Here is a 25,899-nt window from a genome sequence, read left to right on the forward strand (position 1 = left end):
CCTGGACCTGGAGCGGTCCAATGCTGGATCCAGTACCATGTTGAAGTCCCCCCCCCCCCATTATCAAGCTCCCTGCCTCCAGGACCGGAATCTGGCCCAACATGCGCCGCATAAATCCGGCATCGTCCCAATTCGGGGCATATACATTCACTAATACCACCCGCACCCCCTGCAGCTTACCACTCACCATCATATACCTTCTGCCACGATGTCCAGCGCCTCAAACGACACCCGCTTCCCCACCAAAATCCCCACCCCTCTATTCTTTGCGTCCAACCCCGAGTGGAAAACCTGCCCTACCCACCCCTTGCTCAGCCTAACTTGATCTGCCACCCTCAAATGCGTCTCCTGGAGCATAACCACATCTGCCTTCAGTCCCTTCAGGTGCGCGAACACCCGGGCCCTCTTGACCGGCCCGTTCAGGCCTGTCACATTCCAACTTATCAGCCGGATCGGGGGGGCTACTCCCCCCCTCCCCTCCCCCACTGCTGATTAGCCATCCGCTTTTCTAGGCCAGCCACGTGCCCGCGCCTCCCGCACTCTCCATTCCCCCCAGCGGCAGACCCCCGCCCCGACTCTCTCTCCGAGCTCCAGCTCACCTTTGGCCAATGCAGCGGCAACCCAGTCCCCCCCCCACCCCCCACCCCGGTCCCCCCCCCCCAGCTAGGTTCCCCCCCTAGCTGCGTTGCTCCCCCCATAGCACTCCCGTAAGTCAGCTGACTCCTGATGACCCCGGCCACTCCATCGACCCCCCAGCGTGGTAGTCTGCTCCCCCCCCGTCCTGTCCATCAGCGGGCGCTCCTCTCCAACACCGGCCTTGCCCCCTTCCTTCTCTAGCTCGGGAAAAAGCCTGCGCTTTCCATCAGACCAGCCCCGCCCTCTTTGGCGCATCTCCCTTTTGCGCCCTAATCCCAGCTCCCCCACCTCGGGCCTCCCATCTCCCCTCCCCCCAACGGGGCCCGTCCTTCCAACCACCGACGCTCACACTCTCACAAAACCCCCACTTCGAACCAATTCACCCTACCCCACCCAGCACCCAAGGAAATAATACAGAACAGAATGTCCCCCAACAAAGCACAGTAACCACAGTAGGCCCCCGCGACCACCCCTCACAACCGACCCTCAGTCCGTGTCCAACTTTTCGGCCTGAATAAAGGTCCACGCCTCCTCTGGCGTCTCAAAGTAATGGTGGCGGTCCTTAAACGTGACCCACAGTCGCGCCGGCTGCAGAACCCCGAATTTCACCCCCTTCCGATGCAGAACCGCCTTAGCCCGATTGTACCCGGCCCTCTTCTTGGCCACCTTCGCGCTCCAGTCCTGGTATATACGGACCTCTGCATTCTCCCACCTGCTGCTCCGCCCCTTTTCTGCCCATCTTAGGACACACTCCCTGTCCACCAAGCGGTGGAACCGCACCAATTCTGCCCGCGGCGGCTCGTCAGACTTGGGCCTCCTCGCCAGGACTCGGTGGGCCCCATCCAGCTCCAGGGGTCTCGGGAAGGCACACGCGCCCATCAACGTGTTCAGCATCGTGACCACATATGCTCCAGCATCCGACCTCTCCACTCCCTCCGGGAGACCCAGAGTCCGCAGATTCTTCCTCCTCGACTGATTCTCAATGTCCTCGAACTTCTCCTGCCATTTCTTATGCAGCGCCTCGTGCGCCTCCACCTTCACCGCCAGGCCCAATATCTCGTCCTCATTCTCCGAGGCCTTCTGCCGCACCTCCCGGATCGCCTCCCCTTGGGCCTTCTGGGTCTCGACCAGCTTGTCGATCGAAGCCTTTCTCGGCTCCAGCAGCTCTGCTTTCAATTCCGTAAAGCAGCACTTGAGAAACTCCTGCTGCTCTTGCGCCCACTGCGCCCACGCTGCCTGGTCTCCACCCGCCGCCATCTTGGCTTTCCTCCCTTGCACTTTTTGCTGCACCAGAATTACTTTTTTCACCGCTCCACTCCTGGTCCAATCCATACAGTGGCGGGGAAATCGTACTGTCACCTTCCCACACTGGGAACCGTCGAACAAATGCCGCTAGGGCCCCTCAAAAGAGCCCAAAAGTCAGTTTCTGGCGGGAGCTGCCGAACGTGCGACTTAGTTCAGCATAGCCGCAACCAGAAGTATTGTCAATTTTTCTTAAAGGAAAGTGAAAAGGTGAAAAATGAAACCATCTTTGAAGTTGATGGTTTATTTTGTTTTTGGAGGGAGATGTCATGGGAGTGTCCCTTTAAGAAATGTTTTGTCTTATCACATGGCTTCAGTGATGTCATTGTGTGGGTGGAGTTGGGCTGTGGCTTTGAGTTTTACTTTCATTTTGAGCTGGGAGCTGTTGTGTGGCTCTGAGTTTTCCTGCTTTGGTTTTCACATTTGGAAGCTGAATTCAGACAGAGAAGTCTTGTCTTGTCTCGCTCTCTCTGCATGTCAAAAGCTGTTTCCAGATTACTTGATATTTTAAAAGTGCTACTGTTTTTTGGAAGAAATTCAAACCTACTGTTTTGGTAAAAGGGTTTTCTGGTTTCATGGGATCTTGGTATTAAATTGGAAACACCTTAAGGGAGAATTTATTCAGGGTTATACATAGAGTACTTTAACTGTGTGGGGTATTTATGTTTGTAGTTGATAAAAATGTTTACTGTGTGTGTTTATAAACTGAATTCATAGAATAAACTTTATTTTGGATTAAAAGTGCTGAAGGCCTCTGTTGAATAACACCTGAAAGATAGGCCGTTGCGCTCCTCATAACCAAAATCTACAAACAGTTGTAGGTCAGGTGAACTCCAAGATATACTTTGGAGTTTTCTAAACCCTGGCCCATAACAGAAGAAAGTTTTATTCAGCTGCAAAGTTGCCATGGGAAGGTATGGATCAGAGGATAGGGAGAGGAGCTTTTGGGCGGAACGGAGACTGAGGCTGCACTATGTTTAACAGGAGGAAATTTCAACTGATCCAGTACTGGATATTGGACAAGTAGTCAGACAATTTAGCCAGTGGAAGGGGCCAAGAGTAGTGGGAGTGGTTATGTGGAAACTCAAGTTATGTTTTCAGACGATATCATCAAAGTGCAGCATGTAGATAAAATCCTTGGGCAACAGAGGTAACAGCAGGAGGGGACAGAAACAGAGGTAACAGCAGGAGGGGACAGAAACAGAGGTAACAGCAGGAGGGGACAGAAAAGCAATTACTGACGAGTCATGTGGAGGGACACAAGCAAATATATGGGTCAATGGCCTTTTCTTATCCTCAGTATGTAACACAACAATTTTTACAAATCTTGACAGCATTAAAATAAATGCCATCAATCATGTGGAGAAGCAGTGGCATAGTGGTACTGTCACTGCATTAATGATCCTGGAGACCTGGGTTTCAACCTCACCATGCCAGATAGTGAAATATGAATTCAATACAATTTCAGGAATTAAACCTCTACTAATCTAATGATGACCATGATACCATTGTCCACTGTTGTAAAAAACACGTCAGATTCACTAATGTCCTGTAAGGAATGTCCTTATCTGTGACTCCACATCCACAGCAATCTGGTTGAAATGGCCGAGCAAGATTTCCTTTGGCGGACACGGAGTGAACAGTTACACATTTGGTAGCTCCTGCTTGAGGTGGAATTGTTTGGTTCTTGTTACACATTCACGGGCTGGTTTAGCACAGTGGGCTAAACAGCTGGCTTGGAATGCAGAACAAGGCCAGCAGCGCGGGCTCAATTCCCGTACCGGCCTCCCCGAACAGGCGCCGGAATGTGGCGACTCGGGGCTTTTCACAGTAACTTCATTGAAGCCTACTTGTGACAATAAGCGATTATTATTATTAATATTGCTGTCGGAGGTATTTGTTGGTATAAAGTACAGGAACAGACAGAGTTAAGGATTCTTCCTCGGGTGGACATGTCTCAGCGCCTGAGGGGGCACTCCTGAAGGAGAGGCAGAAGCTCCAAATGGATTTTGGGCTAGTGTCAACGGGGGAGGGGGTGGAACAACTGCGCAAGGCCAGAGGGCAGCATACGAGTATGCGCAGAAGGCAAGCAGGCTGCTTGTGCATCAGCTGAGCAGGCAGACGGCAGTGAGGGAGATTGGGGTGATTGGGGAGGGCAAACTTATAACGGAGCCGGGGAGAGGTAAATGGAATGTGTGAGGCTTTTTATTAAAACTGTACAGGTCGGAGCCTCCAACAGGGGATGAGGCGGTTACTGGATGGGCTGGAGTTCCCGAGGGTGGATGAGCCGAGGGTGCATGGGCTGGGGGCCCCGAGTATGGGGGAGTTCAGTCTTTTTTTCGGGGTATGAGCTCAGCATGGGGAGAAGGAGGTATTCCAGATCAAAGGGGGGGGGGGTTTAAGGAAGTTGTTTTTCCGATTGGTCATTAGCGAGCTTTCGTTCACCTTGGGATACACGTGGCACAGAGCTGGGCCCAGCTGCATCAGTTGAATCTGGCAAAGCTGCTGGAGGGATTGAAGGAGGACTTTAGGAGGTGGGATGTGTTGCCTTTGTCATTGGCTGGAAGGGTCCTGATGGTAAAGATGACAGTGTTGCCGAAGTTTCTGTTCGTGTTTCAGAATCTCCCGATTTTCATGGCTAAGTCTTTTTTTAATAAGAATAAGATGCAGTGGAGTGCTGACTTTGGCCTGCCTTAGCATGCTAAAGTGGGGGTTTCGTGACTGAGGGAAATTAGAGGTTCATTCAGGGTTCATTTCTGTCTAAAGTCTCGTCTTTCTTATAAAAAGTTTATTTTATTTAGTAAATTAACTTAAAACATAGCAACTTAGAAAATAGGTGCAGGAGTAGGCCGCCCGGCCCTTCATGGCTGATCATGCAAATTCAGGATCCCACTCCCACTTTCTCTCCATATCCCTTGATCCCTTCAAGGCTCACGTCCAGCTCTCTCTTGAATGTATCCAATGAACTGGTCCCCACAGCGTTCTGTGGTGGAGAATTCCACAAGTTCACAACTCTCTGAGAGAAGTTCTTCCTCATCTCTGCCCTGAATGGCTTTTCCCTTATATCTTAGGCTGTGATCCCTAGTTCTGGATGTCCCCAACATCGGAAACATTCTTCCCGTGTCTAGCCTGTCCGGTCCCAACAGGATTTTATACGTTTCTATGAGATCTCCTCTCATTCTTCTCAACTCCAGTGAGTACAAGCCCAGTCGATCCAGTCTTTCTTTATATGTCAGTCCTGCCATCCTGGGAATTAGTCTGGTGAATCTTCGCTGGACACCCTCAATAGCAAGAATGTCCTTCCTCAAACTAGGCCAAAACCGCACACAATACTCAAGGTGTGGCCTCACCAAGACCCTGTACAACTGCAGCATGACATTCCTACTCCTACACTCAAATCCTCTCGCTATGAAGGCCAGCATGCCATTAGCTTACCTCACCGCCTGCTGTACCTGCATGCCAACCTTCAGCGACTTCCACCATGACACCCAGGCCTCGTTACACTTCCGCTTTTCCGAAACTGCCACCATTCAGATAATAATCTGCCTTCCTGTTTTTGCCACTAATGTGGATAACCTCACATTTTCCCACATTACATTGCATTTGCCCACTCAGCCAGCCTGTCCAAGTCATCCTGCAGCCTCTTTGTATCCTCCTCACAGCGCACACTGCCACCCAGCTTAGTGTCCTCTGCAAATTTGGAGATATTGCAATTCCTTCGTCCAAATCATGAATTATATTGTGAACAGCTGGGGTCCCAGCACTGAACCCACTAGTCACTGCCTGCCACTCTGAAAAGGACCCGTTTATTCCCACTCTCTGCTTCCTGTCTGCTAACCAGTTCTCTCAACACGTCAATACATTACCCCCGATACCATGAGCGTTAATTTTCTCACTAATCTCTTAGTGAGACCTTGTCAAAAGTCTTTTGAAAGTCCAGAGACATAACATCCACTGGTTCACCCTTGACCACTCTGCTGGTCACATTGTAAAAAATTCCAGAAGATTTGTCAAACATGATTTCCCTTTAGTGAATCCATGCTGACGTGGACCGAACCTGTCCTCACTTCCCAAATACTCAGTTATTTCATCCTTAATAATTGACTCCAGCATTTTCCCAACCACCAATGTCAGGCTATAATTCCCCCTTTTCTCTCTCTCTCCTTTTTTAAAAGGTGGGGTTACATTAGTTACCCTCCAATCTATTGGAGCTCTTCCAGAATACTGGAAAATGATCATCCATTATTTCTAAGGCTCCCTTAAGTACTCTGGGATGCAGAGCTTCAGGCCCTGGGGACTTATCCCAATACAATTTCCTGACTAATAATAATAATAATAATAATAATCTTTATTGTCACAAGTAGGCTTACATTAACACTGCAATGAAGTTACTGTGAAAATCCCCTAGTCGTCACATTCCGGCACCTGTCCGGGTCACAGAGGGAGAATTCAGAATGTCCAATTCACCTAACAGCACGTCTTTCGGGACTTGTGGGAGGAAACCGGAGCACCCGGAGGAAACCCCCGCAGACACGGGGAGAACATGCAGACTCCACACAGACAGTGACCCAAGCCGGGAATGGAACCTGGAACCCTGGAGTTGTGAAGCAACAGTGTTAACCACTGTGCTATCATGGCATTGTCTGGAATGGGGTAGGTGGGGTGGGAGGGTTGGGTGTAGGGAGAGATGAATGGAGGAGCCTTCGCGTAAAGGAACAAGTCTGAGGGCACTGTTGCGGGCTTCCATTCTCGCCAGCATGGTAGTTCGCGAGCCCAATGGTGGTATCAGTGTTGAGGGTGTAGAATCAATGTTGACAGCACTGGAGGGTGGAAGTCACATCACTGAGGGCGCCAATTTGTGGCAACCACAGGTTTGTTTCGGCATGGCTGAATCCGAGGTTTCGGGGATGGGGCAGTTAGGGATAGAGTATTTCCAGGACAAGTTTGTGGGGGGGTAAGTTTGCTGAGTTGGAGGAGCATCAGGAGTGTACCTGCTGCTGAAGGGAAATGGGTTCAGGTACCTGCAGGTGAGAGACTTTTTGAGGAAGGAGTTGGATTCGTTCCCACAGCTGCCACCTCCAGCGCAAGAGGAAAAACTGCTGTCCGAGGCTAAGATAGCTGTCAGATATATATCGGGAGCTGATGAGGAGGGAGAACATCCCGGTGGAGGAAGTCCAGTGTAAGTGGGATAAGGACCCGGGGGGGCACAATTCTCCAAAATGGAGACTAAGTGTTCGCGCGTCGTGAACGCCGTCGCTTTCACGATGGCATGAAACGGGCGCGGGGACAACCAAGGGCCAGCATGGCACTGGAGCGGTTCACGCCGCTCCAGCCTTACATCATGGCGCGGACTGGGGGTGGCACCAACCCTTGCATGCGCAGTGACGAAGCGCCAACCGACACATGCGCAGTACACTCACGGAACGTTCCGGCCCCGACGCAACATGGTGTGGGGGTTCTGGGGCCGGAAGCGGAACAAAGTAGGCCCGGGGGGGGGGGGGGGGGTGACCAGCCCACCGATCGGTGAGCCCCGATCGCAGGCCAGACCCCAACGGAGGCCTCCCCGGTGAAGGAGCGCTTTTCCCCGCCCCACAGGCCGCCCCCGACCCTTCACACAGAGTTCCCGCCGGCAGCGACCAGGGATGAACGGCGCTGGCGGGACTTTGCCGTTTCCGCGCGGCCCTCGGCCCATTTGGGCCGGAGAATCGGCAGCCCGGCCGCGGACAGCGGTCCGCTCCGGCGCAAATGGCGCCGATTCTACGCACCTCGGAGAATCGCGCGCCGGCGTCAGGGAGGCGTGGCGCGGTTGCTGCGATTCTCCGGCCCGGCGCGGAGCTCGGAGAATTGCGCCCGGGAGTGGCGATGCACGCTGGGGTGTGGAATGCAGAGGATAAACCCGTCCTCGTCGTGTGCAAGACTGAGTCTCATACAGTTTAAGGTGGTGCTTAGGGTTCATATGACATGGTCTAGGATAAGCCGTATTTTTTTCCAGGGGTGGAATATATATGTGGATGGTGTGCAGGGGGACCGGTGAACCATGTCCATGTATGTTTCGGGTATGTCCGAGGATTGAGGGGTTCTGGAAAAAGTTTGCCAACGTAATGGTGAAGATTTTGGGAGTGGAGGTGGCGTTGAGCTCATGAGTGGCGATATTTGGGGTGTTGGGGAATCCGCGAGTGCAGGTGGGGAGAGAAGCAGACATTGCCTTTGCCTCCCCGAAGATGGATCTTGCTGTACTGGCATGAATCGGAGCCACCAAAAGTGGGGCAAGGGTGATCGACTTGGCAGAGTTCCTCCACCTAGTTCACTATAAAAGGGGTGGAGGAGGGATTCTACAGGGTGGAAGCTGTTTGAAGGCTGTTCACTGACTTCTTTAAGGAGCACTAGCACGTTAGCGGGAGGGTTCTTTGTATCTGTATATTGTTTACTGTTGCTGCTGTTGTTTGCTCGTTTCTTTTCTGTATATATTTGAAAATACCTCCAATAAAATATTTTTTTTTAAAAAGATGGCCCAGCAAGCTACTCAGGGATGGGCAATAAATGCTGGTCCAGGCAGCAATGCTCAGACCCCATGAATAAAAATGTTCTTCAGATTCATTCATTTCTCAGCTAAGCCAATAGGTGGGAGTACATACTGTAACAAAAAAGATGAAATGCAACTATTTTGTCATTTTACACATGAGCTGATCAATGCCATAACATAATGGGAGTTATCCAAGTTGTCCCTTTACAAATTCCAGCTCACTTATGTTTAGAATCTCTACAGTGCAGAAGAAGGCCATTTGACCCATCGAGTCTGCACCGACCCTTGGAAAGAGCACCTCGGCCCACGCCCCGACCCTATACCCGTAGCCCAATAACCCCACCTAACCTTTAGGATGCTTAAGGGGCAATTTATCATGGCCAATTCACCTAACCTGCACATCTTTGGACTGTGGGAGGAAGCCGGAGTACCTGGAGGAAACTCACGCAGATACGGGGAAAAAGTAAAGTGTAAACTTCACACAGATAGTCACCTGAGCCCGGAATTGAATCTGGGTCCCTGGCGCTGTGAGGCATCAGTGCTAACCACTGTGCCACCGTGCCCCCACGGTGGCAAGACAGTGCAGGAAATGATGACATGCACACAGAACTAATACTAAAAAAGCAAAGTAGGTGCCACCTACAAATACCAGTCTCAGCAGTACTTGGACAGTATGATGCACAGAGGCACACTCAAGTTCTGCTACCAACACAGCACACACATTGCCTGTGTCCGGTCACTAATATTTGGCATCCATCAGATATTAATTTTTAGTGTTGTTCGGCAATTATTAGAATGGGCGGATCACGTGAGAAGCTACAATCGTGATGATCACCAGCTCCTAAAGCATAAATGGACTGTCTGGACACTTTGTTTAGTCTTTATACACTGTAATTATACATATACCAAGACCAAATAGTATCTGCTCTAGATGATTTTGTACCTTGGCATCAGTATACTCAAGGCAGATAGGCAGCCAGATCCCCAAGCTGCGTTGTTTTAACCAAAGGTTTAGATTGTCACTATATAAGAAATAGGTGATGACGATAAGTAATGGAATAAATCAGAGCGTCAATGATCCACCAGTGCAATGGCCCATGACAGAGTACAGCATGACAAGTAGCAAGAGTTTCTAAAGATATTTCAATGAGAAAAGAGTTAAAGTGAGTGTTGATTCTATACAAAGTGCGTTGGGCGAATTGATAATGGAAAATGGTGGATAAATTCAATATTTTGCAACAGTCTTTACTAGAGGAACATAGGAACATAGGAATTAGGAGCAGAAGTAGGCAATTCAGCCCTTTGAGCCTGCTCCACCATTCAATCAGATCGTGGTTGATCTCCCCTGGTGCAAATCCACCTCCCTACCTGTCCCTCATATCCCTTTAACCCATTTTTTAATCAAAAATTTATCTATCTCTTTCTGGAAACCATTTAAGGACTCCGATTCCACCGCACTATGGGGCAGGGAGTTCCACAAATTCACCACCCTCTACGAGAAGTCATTCCTCCTCACATCAGCTCTAAATCTACTGCCTCTCAACCTATATCCGTGATCTCTTGTTCCAGATTTTCCCACAAAGGTGAACATTTGATCTACGTTTAACTTATCAATCCCATTGAATATTTTATTTCATTTTCAATTTAAAGTACCCAATTCATTTTTTTTTCCAATTAAGGGGCAATTTAGCGTGGACAATCCATCTACCCTGCACATCCTTTTGGGTTGTGGGAGTGTGACCCACGCAGACACAGGGAGAATGTACAAACTCCCCATGGACAGTAACCCGGGGCCGGGATCGAACCCGGGTTCTCGGTGCCGTGAGCTAACCACTGGACCACTATGCCGCCCTCCCATTTAGTATTTTGCACATCTCAATCAGATCCCCTCTTATCCTTCTAAACTCCAGCGAGTATAAGTCCAAACTGTTTAATCTCTCCTCATATGTCAACCCTTTCATCCCCGGAATCAATCTGGTGAACCTCCTCTGAACTGTTTCCAATTCCACCACATCCTTCCTCAAATGAGACGACCAAAACTGGATACAATACTCCAGATGTGGTCTCACCAACACCCTATACAATTGCAACAATACTTCTCTACTTTTATACTCCAGTCCTTTTGTAATAATTGATAACATTCCATTTGCCTTTTTAATTACCGGCTATACCTGCATACCCACTTTCTGCAATTCATGAACAAAGACACCCAGATCCCTCTGCCCAGATGCATCTTGAATTTGCCTATTTGTTCGGCCAAAATGGATAACCTCACACTTATCCACATTAAACTCCATCTGCCAAATTTTGGCCCAATCTCCTAGCCTATCCATATCCGTCTGTAAACTCTTTATCTCTCCTTCTTTGCCTGCTTTCCCACCTATCTTAGCATCAGCCCACAACTTTTGCTATATTACTCTGTCCCAGCTTGCAGATCAATTATATAGATTGTGAAGAGTTGAGGTCTGAGGACTGACCCCTGTGGCACCCCGCTAGTTACAGTTCATCAGCCAGAGAAGGACCCATTTATCCTGACCCTCTGCTTTCTGTCAGTCAGCCAATCCTCAATCCAATCTAGTACTCTACCCCCAATCCCCTATGATCTCACCTTCTGGATCAGTCTTTTATACGGCACCTTGTCAAACGCTTTCTGGAAGTCAAGATAGACCACATCCACAAGTTGCCCATTGTCGACCTTGCTGGTTACATCCTCAAAGAACTCAAGCAAGTATATCAAGCATGACTTACCCTTTATAAAATCATGCTGACAATGGTGGATTGAGCTTTGACCTTCCAAATATTCAGTCATCTCCTACTTAATGATTCATTCCAGCAACTTCCCCACCACAGAGGTCAAGCTAACCAGTCTATAGTTTCCTACTTTTGGCCTCTCTCCCTTTTTGAATAGGGGCATTACATTAGCGTGTTCCCAATCCACCGGGACCCTTCCAAATTCCAGGGAATTCTGAAAAATCATAAGTAATATATCCACTATCTCTGCTGCCACCTCCCTTAATACCCTAGGGTGCAGGCCATCAGGTCCCGGAGACTTACCTGCCCTGAATCCCATCAGTTTATTTCCCTCGTGATGATTATTGCACCAAGTTTCTCTGCATTAACTGTAGTTTGGGAAATTTTTTATTATCTTCTACTGTGAAGATAGAGGCAAAATATTGGTTCAGTGCCTCCGCCATCTCTATGTTCCCCATTATTATCTCACCAATATCGTCCTCTAAAGGGCCAACATTTGCTTTAGCTATTCTCTTCCTCTTTATATAATTCTAGAAGCTTTTGGTATCAGTGTTTACATTTTCTGCTAGTTTCCTTCCATAGTTCATCTTAGCTTTTTTGATTTTATTTTTAGTAGCCTTTTGCTGAACCGTAAAGTTTTCCCAATCCTCCAGCTTACCACTAGCTTTTGCAATATGGTATGCTCTAGTTTTTGCCTTCCTTGATTTCCTTGTTTAGCCATGGAACGTTGTTCGTCCTTTTACAATTCCACTTCCTCTCAGGGATATACTTTAATTGAGTGGTATTTAATACCTCCCTGAACATCCGCCATTGATCCTCAACTGTCCTACCCTCAATTATCTGTTCCCAGTCTACTTGGGCCAAATCTTTCCTCAGGCCTGTATAATTACCTCTGCCCAATGCCAAAACTTAAGTATGGCACTCTGCCCTCTCTCGCTCAATCTGAATCTGAAATTCTAGCATGTTGTGATCACTCCTTCCAGGAGGATCCTTAACGACAAGACTATTTATCAACCTTTCTTCATCACATAATACTAAATCCAAAATAGCCTGCTCCCTGGTTGGCTCCATAACATATTGCTCTAAGAAACAGTCCCTCAAACCTCTCTCGAGGCTACCCGTGCCAATTTGATTAATCCAGTCAATATGCATATTAATATCACCCATGATTACCGTTGTGCCTTTCTCACAAGCCCATATTATTTCTTGGTTTATACTATGCCCCACTTTGGAAGTATTGGTCAGGGGCCTGTAAATTACTCCTCTAAAGAAGTTTTTCCCTTGTTTTTTATTTCCACATCGATTCAACATTTTGGCCCTTAGTGTCAATATAATTTCTTTTTTAAAAAAAATTATTTTATGAAGGCATTTATATCAACAACAAACACAAATAAGATCAGAAGCAAAATATTACAGCATAATAAACAACTAACACCCAATCCCCCCTTGCCGTTCCACTCCTCAGGTCCTGCCTTCCCCATTTAATCCCCTTATGCCCGACTCTCTCAAGACGAACTTGATCGTTTCTAACCTCAGGAATTCCTCCAGGTCACTCACCACATCCTCACTTTCAGCGTCTCCGAGTCCTTCCACCCAAGCAAAATCAGTCTCCTGGCTTTCAGGGAGCCAAACGCCAATACATCAGACTCTCTCGCCCCCTGGATTTCCGGGGCTTCCGACACCCCAAATATCGCTACCTCTAGGCTTGGGGTCACCTTTAACCAAAAACCTCAGACATTATGTCTGCAAAACCCTGCCAGAAGCCCTTCAGTTTCGATCGTTGTGGGAATGGTTCGCAGGCCTCCCCGCGCACCGTCCACACCTATCCTCTATTCCCTCAAAGAACCTATTCATCCTTGCCACCGACATATGCACCATGTTCGGAGGGGGGTCTGGGTCAGCTGCTGGTGAGGGCATATAATGAGGCTAGAGAGAGGGGGGAGATCCCCCCCTACAGTATCGAAAGCATCCATCTCCCTGATACGGAAGAAAGATATGGATCCGGAGCAGTGCGGGTCCTACTGTCCGATATCGTTGTTAAATGGTTTTTTGAAAGGGAAGTCATGTTTAACAAATTTATTGGAGTTCTTTGAAGGAGTCACATGTGCTGTGGATAAAGGGAACCAGTGGCAGAAGGCATTTGATAAGGTGTCATATCAAAGGTTTTGCAAAAAATAAAAGCTCATGGTGGGATGTGTAACATGTTACATAAGAACTCGGAGCAGGAGTAGGCCATCTAGCCCCTCAAGCCTTCTCCGCCATTCAATAAGATCATGGCTGAGCTTTTTGTGGACTCAGCTCAACTTACCTGCATGCTCACCGTAACCTTTTATTCCTTTACTGAACAAAAATCTACCTATCTTTGCCTTAAATAAATGAAGCCTCAACTGCTTCATTGGGCAGGGAATTCCACAGGTTTACAACCATTTGGGTGAAGAAGTTCCTCCTCAACTCAGTCCTAAATCTGCTCCCCCCTATGTTGAGGCTATGCCCATTAGTTCTAGCTTCAACCGCCCGTGGAAACAACCTCCATGCTTCTAACTTATCTGTTCCCTTCATAATTTTATATGTTTCTATAATCCCCCTCATGCTGCTAAATTCCAAAGAGTATAGTCCCAGTCTACTCAGTCTCTCATCATAAGCCAATCCTCTCAACTCCAGAATCAATCCAGTGAATCTCCTCTGCACCCCCTGCAGTGCCAGTACATCCCTTCTCAAGTAATGAGACCAAAACTATATACAGTACTCCAGGTGTGGTCTCACCAGTACCCTATCCAGCTGCAGTATAACCTCCCTATTTTTAAATTCCATCCCTCATGAAGAACAAAATTCCATTTGCCTTCTTAATTACCTGCTACACCTGCAAACCAACGTTTTGGCATGGATAAAAGATTGGCTAGCTAACAGGAAAGAGAGTTGATAGAAATGGGACTGTTTTCTGGTTTCAAGATGTTATGAGTGGTATGCTATAGTGCTGGGACCTCAACCTTTTACAATTTAGATGGAGATTAGGTTAGTGTCCACAAGGAAGGCGGTATGGCAGTTGCAGTGGGCCAGTGCATGAGTACGGGGGAAAGACAAGTAGATGCTGGCCCACCAGCTGAGGAAACAGGAAGCGGCGAGGGAAATTGGTAGGGTGAGGGGTCAGAGAAATACGGTGGTGGTAGACCCAGAGGGGCGGCACGGTAGCTCAGTGGTTAGCACTGTTGCTTCACAGTGCCAGGGACCTGGGTTCGATTCCCAGCTTGGTCACTGTCTGTGCGGAGTTTGCACGTTCTCCCCGTGTCTGCGCAGGTTTCCTCCGGGTGCTCTAGTTTCCTCCTAGTCTAAAGATGTGCAGGTTAGGTGGACTTTATCCCCCTCGTGCCCCCAATTTGTTATGGGCCAGGGTTTAAGAACCCCAAAGTGTATCATGGAGTTCACCTGAACCACAACTTTTAATAGATTATGGTATGGGAAGCACACGGCCCACTCTACGGGTGTGGTACAGCAGAAATGGAAAACGTATTTTTTTAAAGCAAAACAATGTTTATTCTATGAACTCAAGTTAACCTTTTTGAAACATAGTGAACTTCTGAGCAACCATCAATTCAAATACAACCCCCAAAGAATACAACAATAATAATCCTTAATAACTTCCCAAACAACATCCAGAAGACTTAAAACACCTTTTCCCAGAAGCACATCAGGTTAATGCCACTACTGTTATTAGTTTTAAATCACCAGGATCGATTTACAGTCTTTAGATTACAGAGAGAGATTCATACACCTTCTGGCTGCGACTGCAGCTATCCAGCTCTGAAAACAAAACTAAAACACACCTGCAGGAAACAGCCTAAAATGTAAGTAATAAGCTGACAGACGGCCCAGCTCCACCCACTCTCTGACATCACTGCAGTGGTAAACATCTATTTCTTAAAGGTACTCTCACTACAGATATTTATATACATACCCATTTATAAAAACCCATCCATTTCTTAAAGGTACTCCCACATGACACTTGTAAACATGCAACTTGGCCCTATTTGCATCAAATGTCTGATTTTCACAACCAGCCCCTCTGTTGGTCTCCATTCCACAGACACCTGGGGCGAAATTCTCTGGTATCGGCACGATGTCCGCCCACCGGCGCCAAAAACGGCGCAAATCAGTTGGGCATCGCGAAGCCCCAAAGGTGCGGAATCTTCCGCATCTTGGGGGGCCGAGCCATAACCTTGAGGGTCTAGGCCTGCGCCGGACTGATTTCCGCCCCGCCAGCTGGCGCGGAAATGACATTGCCGGGCGCACATGCGCGGGAGCGTTGGTGGCCGCTCACGGCATCCCCGCGCATGCGCTGTGGAGGGAGTCTCTTCCGCCTCCGCCATGGTGGAGACCGTGGCGAAGGCGGAAGGAAAAGTATGCCCCCACGGCACAGGCCCGCCCGCGGATCGGTGGGCCCCGATCGCGGGCCAGGCCACCGTGGGGGCACCCCCTGGGGCCAGATCACCCCGCGCCCCCCCCAGGACCCCGGAACCCGCCCGCGCCGCCTTGTCCCGCCGGTAAGGTAGGTGGTTTAATCCACGCCGGCGGGACAGGCATTCTAGCAGCGGGACTTCGGGCCATCCGGGCCGGAGAAACGCGGGGGGGGGGGGGGGGGGGGGGGGGGGGGTGTCCGCCAACCGGCGCGGCGCAATTCCCGAATCCGCCGAATCTCCGGTGCCGGAGAATTCGGCAACCGGCGGGGGCGGGATTCACGCCAGCCTCCGGCGATTCTCCGATCCGGCAGGGGGTCGGAGAATCTCGCCCCTGTTCCCCAACTAACAGCATTCCCATAGACTAACACAATAGCTGCAAAAATATTAAAAGAAAATGTTCACCACAGAGTCCAAGACCCAATTATCTTCAATTCCTTCCTCAATGACCTCCTCTCCATCATTGTTGATTTTACTATTCAGCTCGATTTTTAATTCCTGAGATAATGAAGCAGCCCATGTCCATCAAGTCCAAAACAACATTGGGCTGAAAGTAGCAAGAAACATTTGTGCTCCCTATGTGATAAGCAATGGCCATCTCTAACAAGCAAGAGTGTAACCTCTTCCCTTTTACATTCAATGACATTAGCATTTAGGAGTTCCCATCAATCAACATTTTGTAGCCCCACTGACCAGCCACAAAAATGTCACGTCATGCGAATCTCAGGGGCTGGGTCTCCTATAACAAGTAATTCATCTCCTAATTCCTCAAAGCTTTTCTGTTATCTAAAAAGATAAATGAGGAGCTACAGGTAGATTTTAGGGAAAAGATAATGAGACAGTAGGGGAATGGTGATGTAGTGGTAACATGACTAGTATTCAAGAGGTTTGGAATAATGTGTCAGAAACACATTTAAATTCTACTAAGGCAGCTGGAGGAATTTAAATTTGATTAATTAATAACACGAATAAAATGATACTTAATAATAATAAATTAACTATTATGAAATGACTATTGTCTGAAAAAAATCAATCTGATTCGCTAAAACACTGCAGTGAAGAAAATCTGCCATCCTTAACTGGTCTGGATAATGATTAGAGACCAGCAGCATTGTGGTTGACTCTTAACTGTCCTCTGAAATTGCCAAGCAAGCCCTTCCACTCTTTCAAGCCACAGCAGAAAATCTGAAGAATAAAAAAAATGTACAGGATGCCTGGCATCGACTTAGGCCCGAAAGGACAAAGACATTCTCTGCCCTGTCAATCCTGCAAGGTCAAAATCAAACCTTACTGCTAATGTCTCTGACTCTTCCATCAACATCTTTGGTTACACCCTGTCAAACTGGCAGGTGAGACCAGAGTTGTCTCACCAGTTGTCTTTACCAGAACGTTGCCTGGTATGGAAGGTATTAGCTATGAGGAGCGGTTGAATAAACTCGATTTGTTCTCACTGGAACGACGGAGGTTGAGGGGCGACCTGATAGAGGTCTACAAAATTATGAGGGGCATAGACAGAGTGGATAGTTAGAGGCTTTTCCCCAGGGTAGAAGGGTCAATTACTAGGGGACATAGGTTTAAGGTGAGAGGGGCAAGGTTTAGAGGAGATGTACGAGGCAAGTTTTTTTTACACAGAGGGTAGTGGGTGCCTGGAACTCGCTGCCGGAGGAGGTGGTGGAAACAGGGACGATAGTGACATTTAAGGGGCGACTTGACAAATACATGAATAGGATGGGAATAGAGTGATACGGACCCAGGAAGTGTAGAATATTGTAGTTTAATCGGGCAGCATGGTCGGCACGAGCTTGGAGGGCCGAAGGGCCTGTTCCTGTGCTGTACTTTTCGTTGTTCTTCTTTGTTCTTTGTTGTCCCCACAGTGGTATACATTTAGGAGAGAGTGGACTTGAGAGTCTTCAACTTTGACTAATGCCATTAGGACAAAGACAGAAAAGGAAACCTCCTGCTTATTACCACCTACTACCCTCCTTCAGCTGATGAATCAGCACTCTTCCATGTTGAACACAACTTTGAAAAAGGGAAACAAGGGCACAGAATATATTCCGGGTGATAAAAGCCCATCACGAAGAGTGGCTTGGCAGCACCACTACTGACCAAGCTGGCAGTCCTGAGTCCTCACTACAGGTGATGAATGAATCAATAAGAGGAAAAAATATACTTGACCTTGTCCTCACCAATCTAATGGTCATAGATGCACCTGTCCACAAAGGCATTGGTAGGAGTGATCACCACACTGATCACTCAGTGGAGACCAGCTTCCATCATCAGGCAGAGGATAAACTCCATTGTGTTGTATGGCACATCCACCATGATAGACTCAAAAGGATTAGCAGCTCAAAACTGAGCAACTGTTAGGCAGCATGCGGGTGGCATAGTGATATTGCCACTGGACTAGTAATCCAGAGATGCTCTGGGGACCTGGGTTCAAATCCCACCATGGCAAATGGTGAAATATATATTTAATATAAATCTGGAATTAATAATCTAATGGTGACCATGAAAAGATTGTCGATTGCTGTAAAAACTCAAAAGGTTCACCAGTGTCCTTAGGGGAGAAAATCAGCCATCCTTACCTGGTCTGCCTTACATGTGACTCCAGGCCCACAGCAATGACTCTTAAATGCCTTCCAAAATGGCCTAGCAAACCAGTCCGCTAAAGGAAAATTAGGGATGGACAATAAATGCTGGCCAACCACATCGCATGGTGGCATAGTGGTAGCACTGTTGCTTCACAGTGGCAGGGTCCCAGGTTCGATTCCCTCTTAGGTCACTGTCTGCCCGTTCTCATGTCCATATGGGTTTCCTCTGGGTGCTCCGGTTTCCTCCCACATGTCCCAAAAGACATGAATAGGGCATTCTGAATTCTCCCTCAGTGTACCCGAACAGGTGCTGGAGTGTGGCGAATGGGGGATTTTGACAGTAACTTCATTGCAGTGCTAATGTAAGCCTACTTATGACAGGAATAAAGATTATTATTATGAATGAATAAAATGATCCATCAACAGCAGTTGTGAATGGTGGTGGACAATTAAAACAAATTGTCTCCAAAATCATGGCAACACAATGGGTGCCCAGTATGGCATCGCAAAAGACAAGGCAACCATTTTGGCCAGAAATACTAAGAGGATAACCATATCAGTTTCTGCTTAAGATCTGATTACCACATTGCTGTTTGTAGGAGTTTGCTGAGCACATATTTGAGGTTTTTTTAAATGAGATAATAGAGTATCAATGAGGATAATGCAGTTGGTTGGTAATGCATGTAAAGGCATTTGATTATGGTGGATACCAAGTTGGCTGAGTGACAGGAAACAGAATGGTCGTGAACTAGCAATTAAAACATAAAATGTTGGATAAACTCAGCGGGTCTGGCAGCATTAGTGGAGAGAGAAGCAAAATTAGCGTTTTGAGTCCATATGACCTCTCTCCAGAGCTGCTGTGGTGAACGGTTGTTATCCAGACTGCATAAAGGTGTACAATGGGTTCCTCAAGGGTTGTTACCGTGACCACTCTTTTCTTGATCTATATTACTGACCTTGAATTGAATATGGAAGACACAATTTCAAAAATGTCAGATGAAACAAATCTTGGAAGTATTCTGAATCGTAAGGATAATGACAAACTTCAAGAGGAAATAGACAGTGGAAAGAGCAGACAAGTGGCAGATGAGATATAATACACAGAAGTGTTAAATGATACATTTTGAAAGGGAGACTGAGATGAGGTAATAAAATAAAGGATACACTTCTAAAAGGGGTGCAGCAGCAAAGGAACTTGTGGCTACACACAGATCATTAAAAGTAATCTCCTCCCAAAACCCCGCCTCCCCCGTCAATGACGTGGATCAGGTTCACTCTCAAGGAGGGTGCGAACGGGATTTCCATACATTTACAGTGATTTCAATCTCATTGAATGACTTTATGCGTATCTTCCAGCCCCCTGTAATGGTGAGCCTGGGCATTGCCCTCCAGCTGTGATGGGGGCACTGAGATGGGCAGTGCCAGGGGGAGTTACCCTTCTTCATTGGGGGAGGGGGACTTCCTTACTTGTGGTGGTAGGGGGAAGAGGGGTGCATGCCGGCGAATACGTGTGGGGGGGGGGGGGGGGGGGGGGGGAGTGAAGAGTGAAGATGGTGGTGGGGTTGGAGAGGTGACGGTGGCGAGAGAGGCAATTTCCTTATGATTCCTGGGATGGCAGGACTATCATACTAGGAGAGATCGAGTCGGTTCGGATTATATTCGCTGGAGTTTAGAAGAGTGAGAGGGGGGAATCTCATAGAAATCTATAAAGTTCCAAAAGGACTAGGTATGGTAGTTGCAGGAAGAATGTTCCGATGGCGGGTGAGTCCCGAAACAGGGATCGCAGTCTAAAGGTACGGAATACACTATTTAGGACTGACGTGAGGAGACATATCCTCACCCAGAGAATGGTGAGCCTGTGGAATTCTCTACCAGAGAAAGTAGTTGAGGCCAAAACATTTATGTTTTCAAGAAGGAGTTGGATATAGTTCTTGGGGCTAAAGGGATGAAAGGAAATTGGTCAAAGTGGGAACAGGTTACTGAATTGGATGATCAGCTATGATCATAATGAATGGCGGAGCAGGTTCGAAGGCCGAAAAGCCTACTCCTCGTATTTTCTATGTTTCACTCCGTTCATCAGGCTGCCATGGCTACAATGTGTGGAGTAAGATGCGCTGTAACTCTGCAGCAATACCTCCCAAATTGTAGCTTCCACTACCTTGGAGGACAAAGGCAGTGGATGCGTAGGAACATCATCACCTCCCAAATCACAACAGATTGGACATGCATCACGGGTTCTTCAAGGTCACTGGATCAAAACTCTGGAATTCTCTACCTCATAAGAGCAGCTTCGCCAAACGGTATACAAAGCTTCAGGACAGCAGCCCGCCACCAACTTCTCAAAGGGAACTAGGGATGGGGGATAAATATCAGTCCTGCATGCCAGCAATACCGAGATCCTGAGAATGAATTTAAAGATCAATAAAATATGGACACTAATGTGACTTGAGAGAAATAATGAATTGTGTTAGCTCACCAACACCTTCTCAAGGGCAATTAGGGATGGGCAATACATGCTGGCCGAGTCAGCTCTGTCCGCATTCCATAAAATAATTTTTAAAACTGAGAAGTAAAGCTTATCTTGTAACAGAACAGACCAAAATTGCAACAAATCAAAAAGTGCGAAGGAAATCAAGTAAAATGATAGACTATAAATCAAAATGAAATAAAAAGCTCATGCATTTGCACTTAATATGCTGAAAGTGAGATGTCCACAGAACAAAACTGAACTCATTTCTACCTGATGGTCCTGAATTTTTCTCCCCACCACTCGGAACGTGTTGTTGCCTGTGTGATGGTAAATATGCACTCGACTGAATCCAGTTGCTCCACCAGCTGGTACCCACTTCTTATTGCCATCATCGTACACCATAACAGCAGCCCGTGCCTGGCATATACTTTGTTCACTGCAGAAACAGAAAAACAAAAGGTTAATTAACTTGTTCAGTAGTTTACCAGTTTAGAAACAGTTCTGATGAGACATCAAACTTGAAAACTCTCTCTCTCTCTCTCTGCAAGGCACTGTCTGAACTGCTCAATACTCCCAGAATTTATTTATTTTTTGTTCAGAAAATGATCATTTCAATAAGGTAAAATGCAGTAAAATTAGTTACAATTTAAATTTTTGACACTAGCAGTGAAACATTTCAAAAATATCTTTGTTTTAATTCTCTACAATTGTACAGTATTCAGGCAGTGACTTAAAGGCAAAACATTCATTTTAGGTTTTCCATATCTTTCTCCAGACTGAGTAAGGATACTAGGATGAATGATAGCCAAATTCTTTGAAGTCTTGGAAAGTAGTATGATTCATGGGCCATATTATGTTGATTTATTGCATGCAATAGTGAAGGGGACACTGAACAAGGTGCTGGCAGAGGGCACAGTAAGCAACACAGATGCACAGAGATAGAGGAAGGGAATATAAAACAGAAAAACAAAGAAACAGAGAAAGAGGGAGAAAAACAAGAGGGTGAGAGAGGGGTGAAGGTACACAGAGCGACAGGATGAACCAGATATAGTGGGGAGGCGAAGCCTGATGGATAGATTGGAGACGTGTTGAGTTTGAGAGAGGGAGAGCCAGAGACAAGAAAGAAAGGCTTGTACAAATTGGATACTATTCAGCCCTTTTGTTATGTATATAATTTAAGCATAAGATGATATTTACAAATTAAGGATCAAAGAAAATCAAACGGAACCTTCAGAGTTCAGCTTGGTATTCTGGCCAATACTTACTCCTCAACCAACATCACTAAAACTGATCTATTGGTCATTTATGTCATTGCTGTTTGTGGAGTGTTGCCATGGGGAAAATTGGTTGCTGAAATTCCATACACACCAAACGGTACCTACATTTCATAAGTACTGTGTTGGCTATAAGCTGCTTTGGACACTCCAGGATTATTAAAGACACCATATAAATTCAAGTTCTTTCTCGTGTCAAACAGATCTGCACAGGTGGTAGAACAAACCTCAATGGATTTCAAGGAGGAACTAGTCATGTTCTTATTAACAAGTAGAATTGTTGTTTGGTTACTATGCAAAGACTAAAACAGCAATAAATCAATTTTAAATTCTGAAGTAGAGATATATACCAAATTGTGGAATCATGAATACAAAATTGGCCGAGTGACAGGCAACAGAGTTCTGATGATGCCACTTTCCAACACGGTGCTACTGACATGTCTTCATTCTTTCTTAATTGTAGTTTCCCACCCACTGTGGTCGACAGAGCTCTCAACCGTGTCCGACCCATCTCCCGCACCTCTGCCCTCACCCCTTCTCCTCCCTCCCAGAACCAGCATAGGGTCCCCCTTGTCCTCACTTTTCATCCACCAGCCTCCGCATTCAAAGAATCACCCTCCGCCAGTTCCGCCAACTCCAGCATGATTCCGCCACCAAACACATCTTCCCCTCACTCCCCTATCAGCATTTTACAGGGACCGCTCCCTCCAGGATACCCTGGTCCACTCCTCGATCACCCCTAACACCTCACCCTCTTCCCACAGCACCTTCCCATGCAATCGTAGAAGGTGTAACACCTGACCCTTTACCTCCTCACGGCGCTAAACACTCTTTCCAGGTAAGGCAGCGCTTCACATGAACTTCCTTCAATCTGGTCTATTGCATTCGCTGCTCCCAATGTGGTCCACACTACATTTCAGAGACTAAAAGTAGATTGGGTGACCACTTTTCAGAACACCTCCAGTCCGTCCACAAGCAGGACTCAGACCTTCCTGTTGCTTGCCATTTCAACTCACCGTCCTGCTCTCACATCCACATGTCCACCCTTGGCCTGCTGCAGTGTTCCAGTGAAGCCCAGCGCAGACTGGAGGAACAGCACCCCATCTTCCGATTAGCCATGGTCTAGCCTTCTGCACTTAACATTGAGTTCAACAACTTCAGACTGGGAACTCTCTCCTCCACCTGCACCCACTTTTTATTTCTATCAAATTATTTTCATTTCTTCCATTGATCTGTTTTTCCCTCGCTATGTTTCCTCTCCCCGCACTCCACTTAGGTCAACTGTTCATGGTTGCCCTTTGACTCACTGCTCACCTTTGTCCTGCCATTCACACATGTAATCACTTTATGTGTCACTATCAGCCCTTTCTTAGCCTTAATCACCCTCATTTACATTCCTTTTGTCTTTCTGTCCTCGACATGTTTGTCAGTCGCCACCTATCGGTGGCCCCCTGTTCAGCTTCATCGCTCCACGCCCACAACTACAGTGCAAATTTGATCCTATTTCCAGTTCTCTCCAGCTTTGAAAACGCTGATTCAAAACATTAGCTCCCTTCTCTCTCCACAGTTCTAATGGATGAAGTTATTCACGAACTGGTAGTAGCAAATCCTGTTTCTCTCGTCAAGGGAAATTACAACTATTTGCAATTTGTGACAGGACTACTTATTTAGAAAAGGGTCCAAATGATAACTGGCATCGACATTCCATATAATTTAAAAGTGGCTGCTTTCAGTTTACCTGAGCCACTTCCATTTTTATGTCTGGTCACCTTTTGACATTTCTGACTGTACTGTCACTGTCACAGGAACGTATGGAGTGGGAGAAGGGAAGAACAAGGAATGAGAAGCAACAGAAGGATAGGATGGAACAAAAAGGAGGGGGTGCAATGCAAGAAAACTGTTTCACAGACATCATTCAGAATTTTTCCATATCCAAAAGCATATTACCTTTCAATTAACTTTGACATACATAGATTACATAGAACATACAGTGCAGAAGGAGGCCATTCGGCCCATCGAGTCTGCACCGACCCACATTAATCCCTCACTTCCACCTTATCCCCGCAACCCAATAACCCCTCCCAACCCTTATGGACACTAAGGGCAATTTATCATGGCCAACCCACCTAACCTGCACGTCTTTGGACTGTGGGAGGAAACCGGAGCACCCGGTTGAGACTAATTGAGGGATACATTTTGACCAGGGTTTGGCAAATGTCTCCACTTTTTAAAAAAGTGTCACAGGTTATTTGACATCCATATGAATCTAACTTCAGGCAAAGCAAAAATGCTGACAAATATGAGAAGGGAGGGGCAGCACGCGGCGCAGTGGTTAGCACTGGGACTACGGCGCTGAGGACCCGGGTTCGAATCCCGGCCATGGGCCACTGTCCGGGTGGAGTTTGCACATTCTCCCCGTGTCTGCGTGGGTTTCACCCCCACAACCCAAAGATGTGCTGGTTAGGTGGATTGGCTACGCTAAATTGACTCTTAATTGGGGAAAATAAATAAATAATTGGGTACTCTAAATTTATTTTAAAAGAACAAATATGAGAATGCAGTCAATGCTTGACTGAGGGTGTTGAAACTAAATCCTTGCAGTATACGGAACAAGGTAAATGAGCTTGTTGCGCAGGTTGAAATTGGCCGGTACAATGTTGTGGGCATCACAGAGATGTGGCTGCAAGGGGATCAGGACCGAGATCTAAATATCCAAGGATATGTGTCCTATCGAAAGTACAGGCAGAAACAGTGTGGATAGAGTTGAGGAATAGCAAAAGATCTTGATGGGGGCTATGTGCAGGCCCCCGAGCAGTAGTCAGGATGTGGGGCAGAAAATAAATCAGGAGATAGAAAAGGCATATAAGAAAGACAATATTACAATATTACCTGTTCAGTCACCTTCTTTGAGAAGGTGACTGAACAGGTAGACGAGGGTAGAGCAGTTGATGTGGTGTATATGGATTTCAGCAAAGCGTTTGATAAGGTTCCCCACGGTAGGCTATTGCAAAAAATACGGAGGCTGGGGATTGAGGGTGATTTAGAGATGTGGATCAGAAATTGGCTAGCTGAAAGAAGACAGAGGGTGGTGGTTGATGGGATATGTTCAGAATGGAGTACAGTCACAAGTGGAGTACCACAAGGATCTGTTCTGGGGCCGTTGCTGTTTGTCATTTTTATCAATGACCTAGAGGAAGGCACAGAAGGGTGGGTGAGTAAATTTGCAGACGATACTAAAGTCGGTGGTGTTGTCGATAGTGTGGAAGGATGTAGCAGGTTACAGAGGGATATAGATAAGCTGCAGAGCTGGGCTGAGAGGTGGCAAATGGAGTTTAATGTAGAGAAGTGTGAGGTGATTCACTTTGGAAGGAATAACAGGAATGCGGAATATTTGGCTAATGGTAAAGTTCTTGAAAGTGTGGATGAGCAGAGGAATCTAGGTGTCCATGTACATAGATCCCTGAAAGTTGCCACCCAGGTTGATAGGGTTGTGAAGAAGGCCTATGGAATGTTGGCCTTTATTGGTAGAGGGATTGAGCTCCGGAGTCGGGAGGTCATGTTGCAGCTGTACAGAACTCTGGTACGGCCGCATTTGGAGTATTGCGTACAGTTCTGGTCACCGCATTATAGGAAGGACGTGGAGGCTTTGGAGCGGGTGCAGAGGAGATTTACCAGGATGTTGCCTGGTATGGAGGGAAAATTTTATGAGGAAAGGCTGATGGACTTGAGGTTGTTTTCGTTGGAGAGAAGAAGGTTAAGAGGAGACTTAATAGAGGCATACAAAATGATCAGGGGGTTGGATAGGGTGGACAGTGAGAGCCTTCTCCCGCGGATGGATATGGCTGGCACGAGGGGACATAACTTTAAACTGAGGGGTAATAGATACAGGACAGAGGTC

At 47.1% G+C, this 25,899-nt stretch overlaps 1 protein-coding gene across 8 annotated transcripts in view; it reads right to left on the reverse strand.

The window, feature by feature from the left end:
• The window catches only part of enah (ENAH actin regulator), a 556,073-nt gene that overhangs the window by 315,632 nt on the left and 214,542 nt on the right, over positions 1-25,899 (reverse strand). For all 8 annotated transcript variants that reach the window (XM_072500301.1, XM_072500300.1, XM_072500299.1 and 5 more), the window contains one exon: positions 20,998-21,163. In XM_072500301.1, the coding sequence (XP_072356402.1) occupies positions 20,998-21,163 (166 nt within the window). The remainder of the gene's footprint in view (positions 1-20,997; positions 21,164-25,899) is intronic.

This window comes from Scyliorhinus torazame, chromosome 4, assembly GCF_047496885.1.
Source record: "Scyliorhinus torazame isolate Kashiwa2021f chromosome 4, sScyTor2.1, whole genome shotgun sequence".
Classification (NCBI taxonomy): domain Eukaryota; kingdom Metazoa; phylum Chordata; class Chondrichthyes; order Carcharhiniformes; family Scyliorhinidae; genus Scyliorhinus; species Scyliorhinus torazame.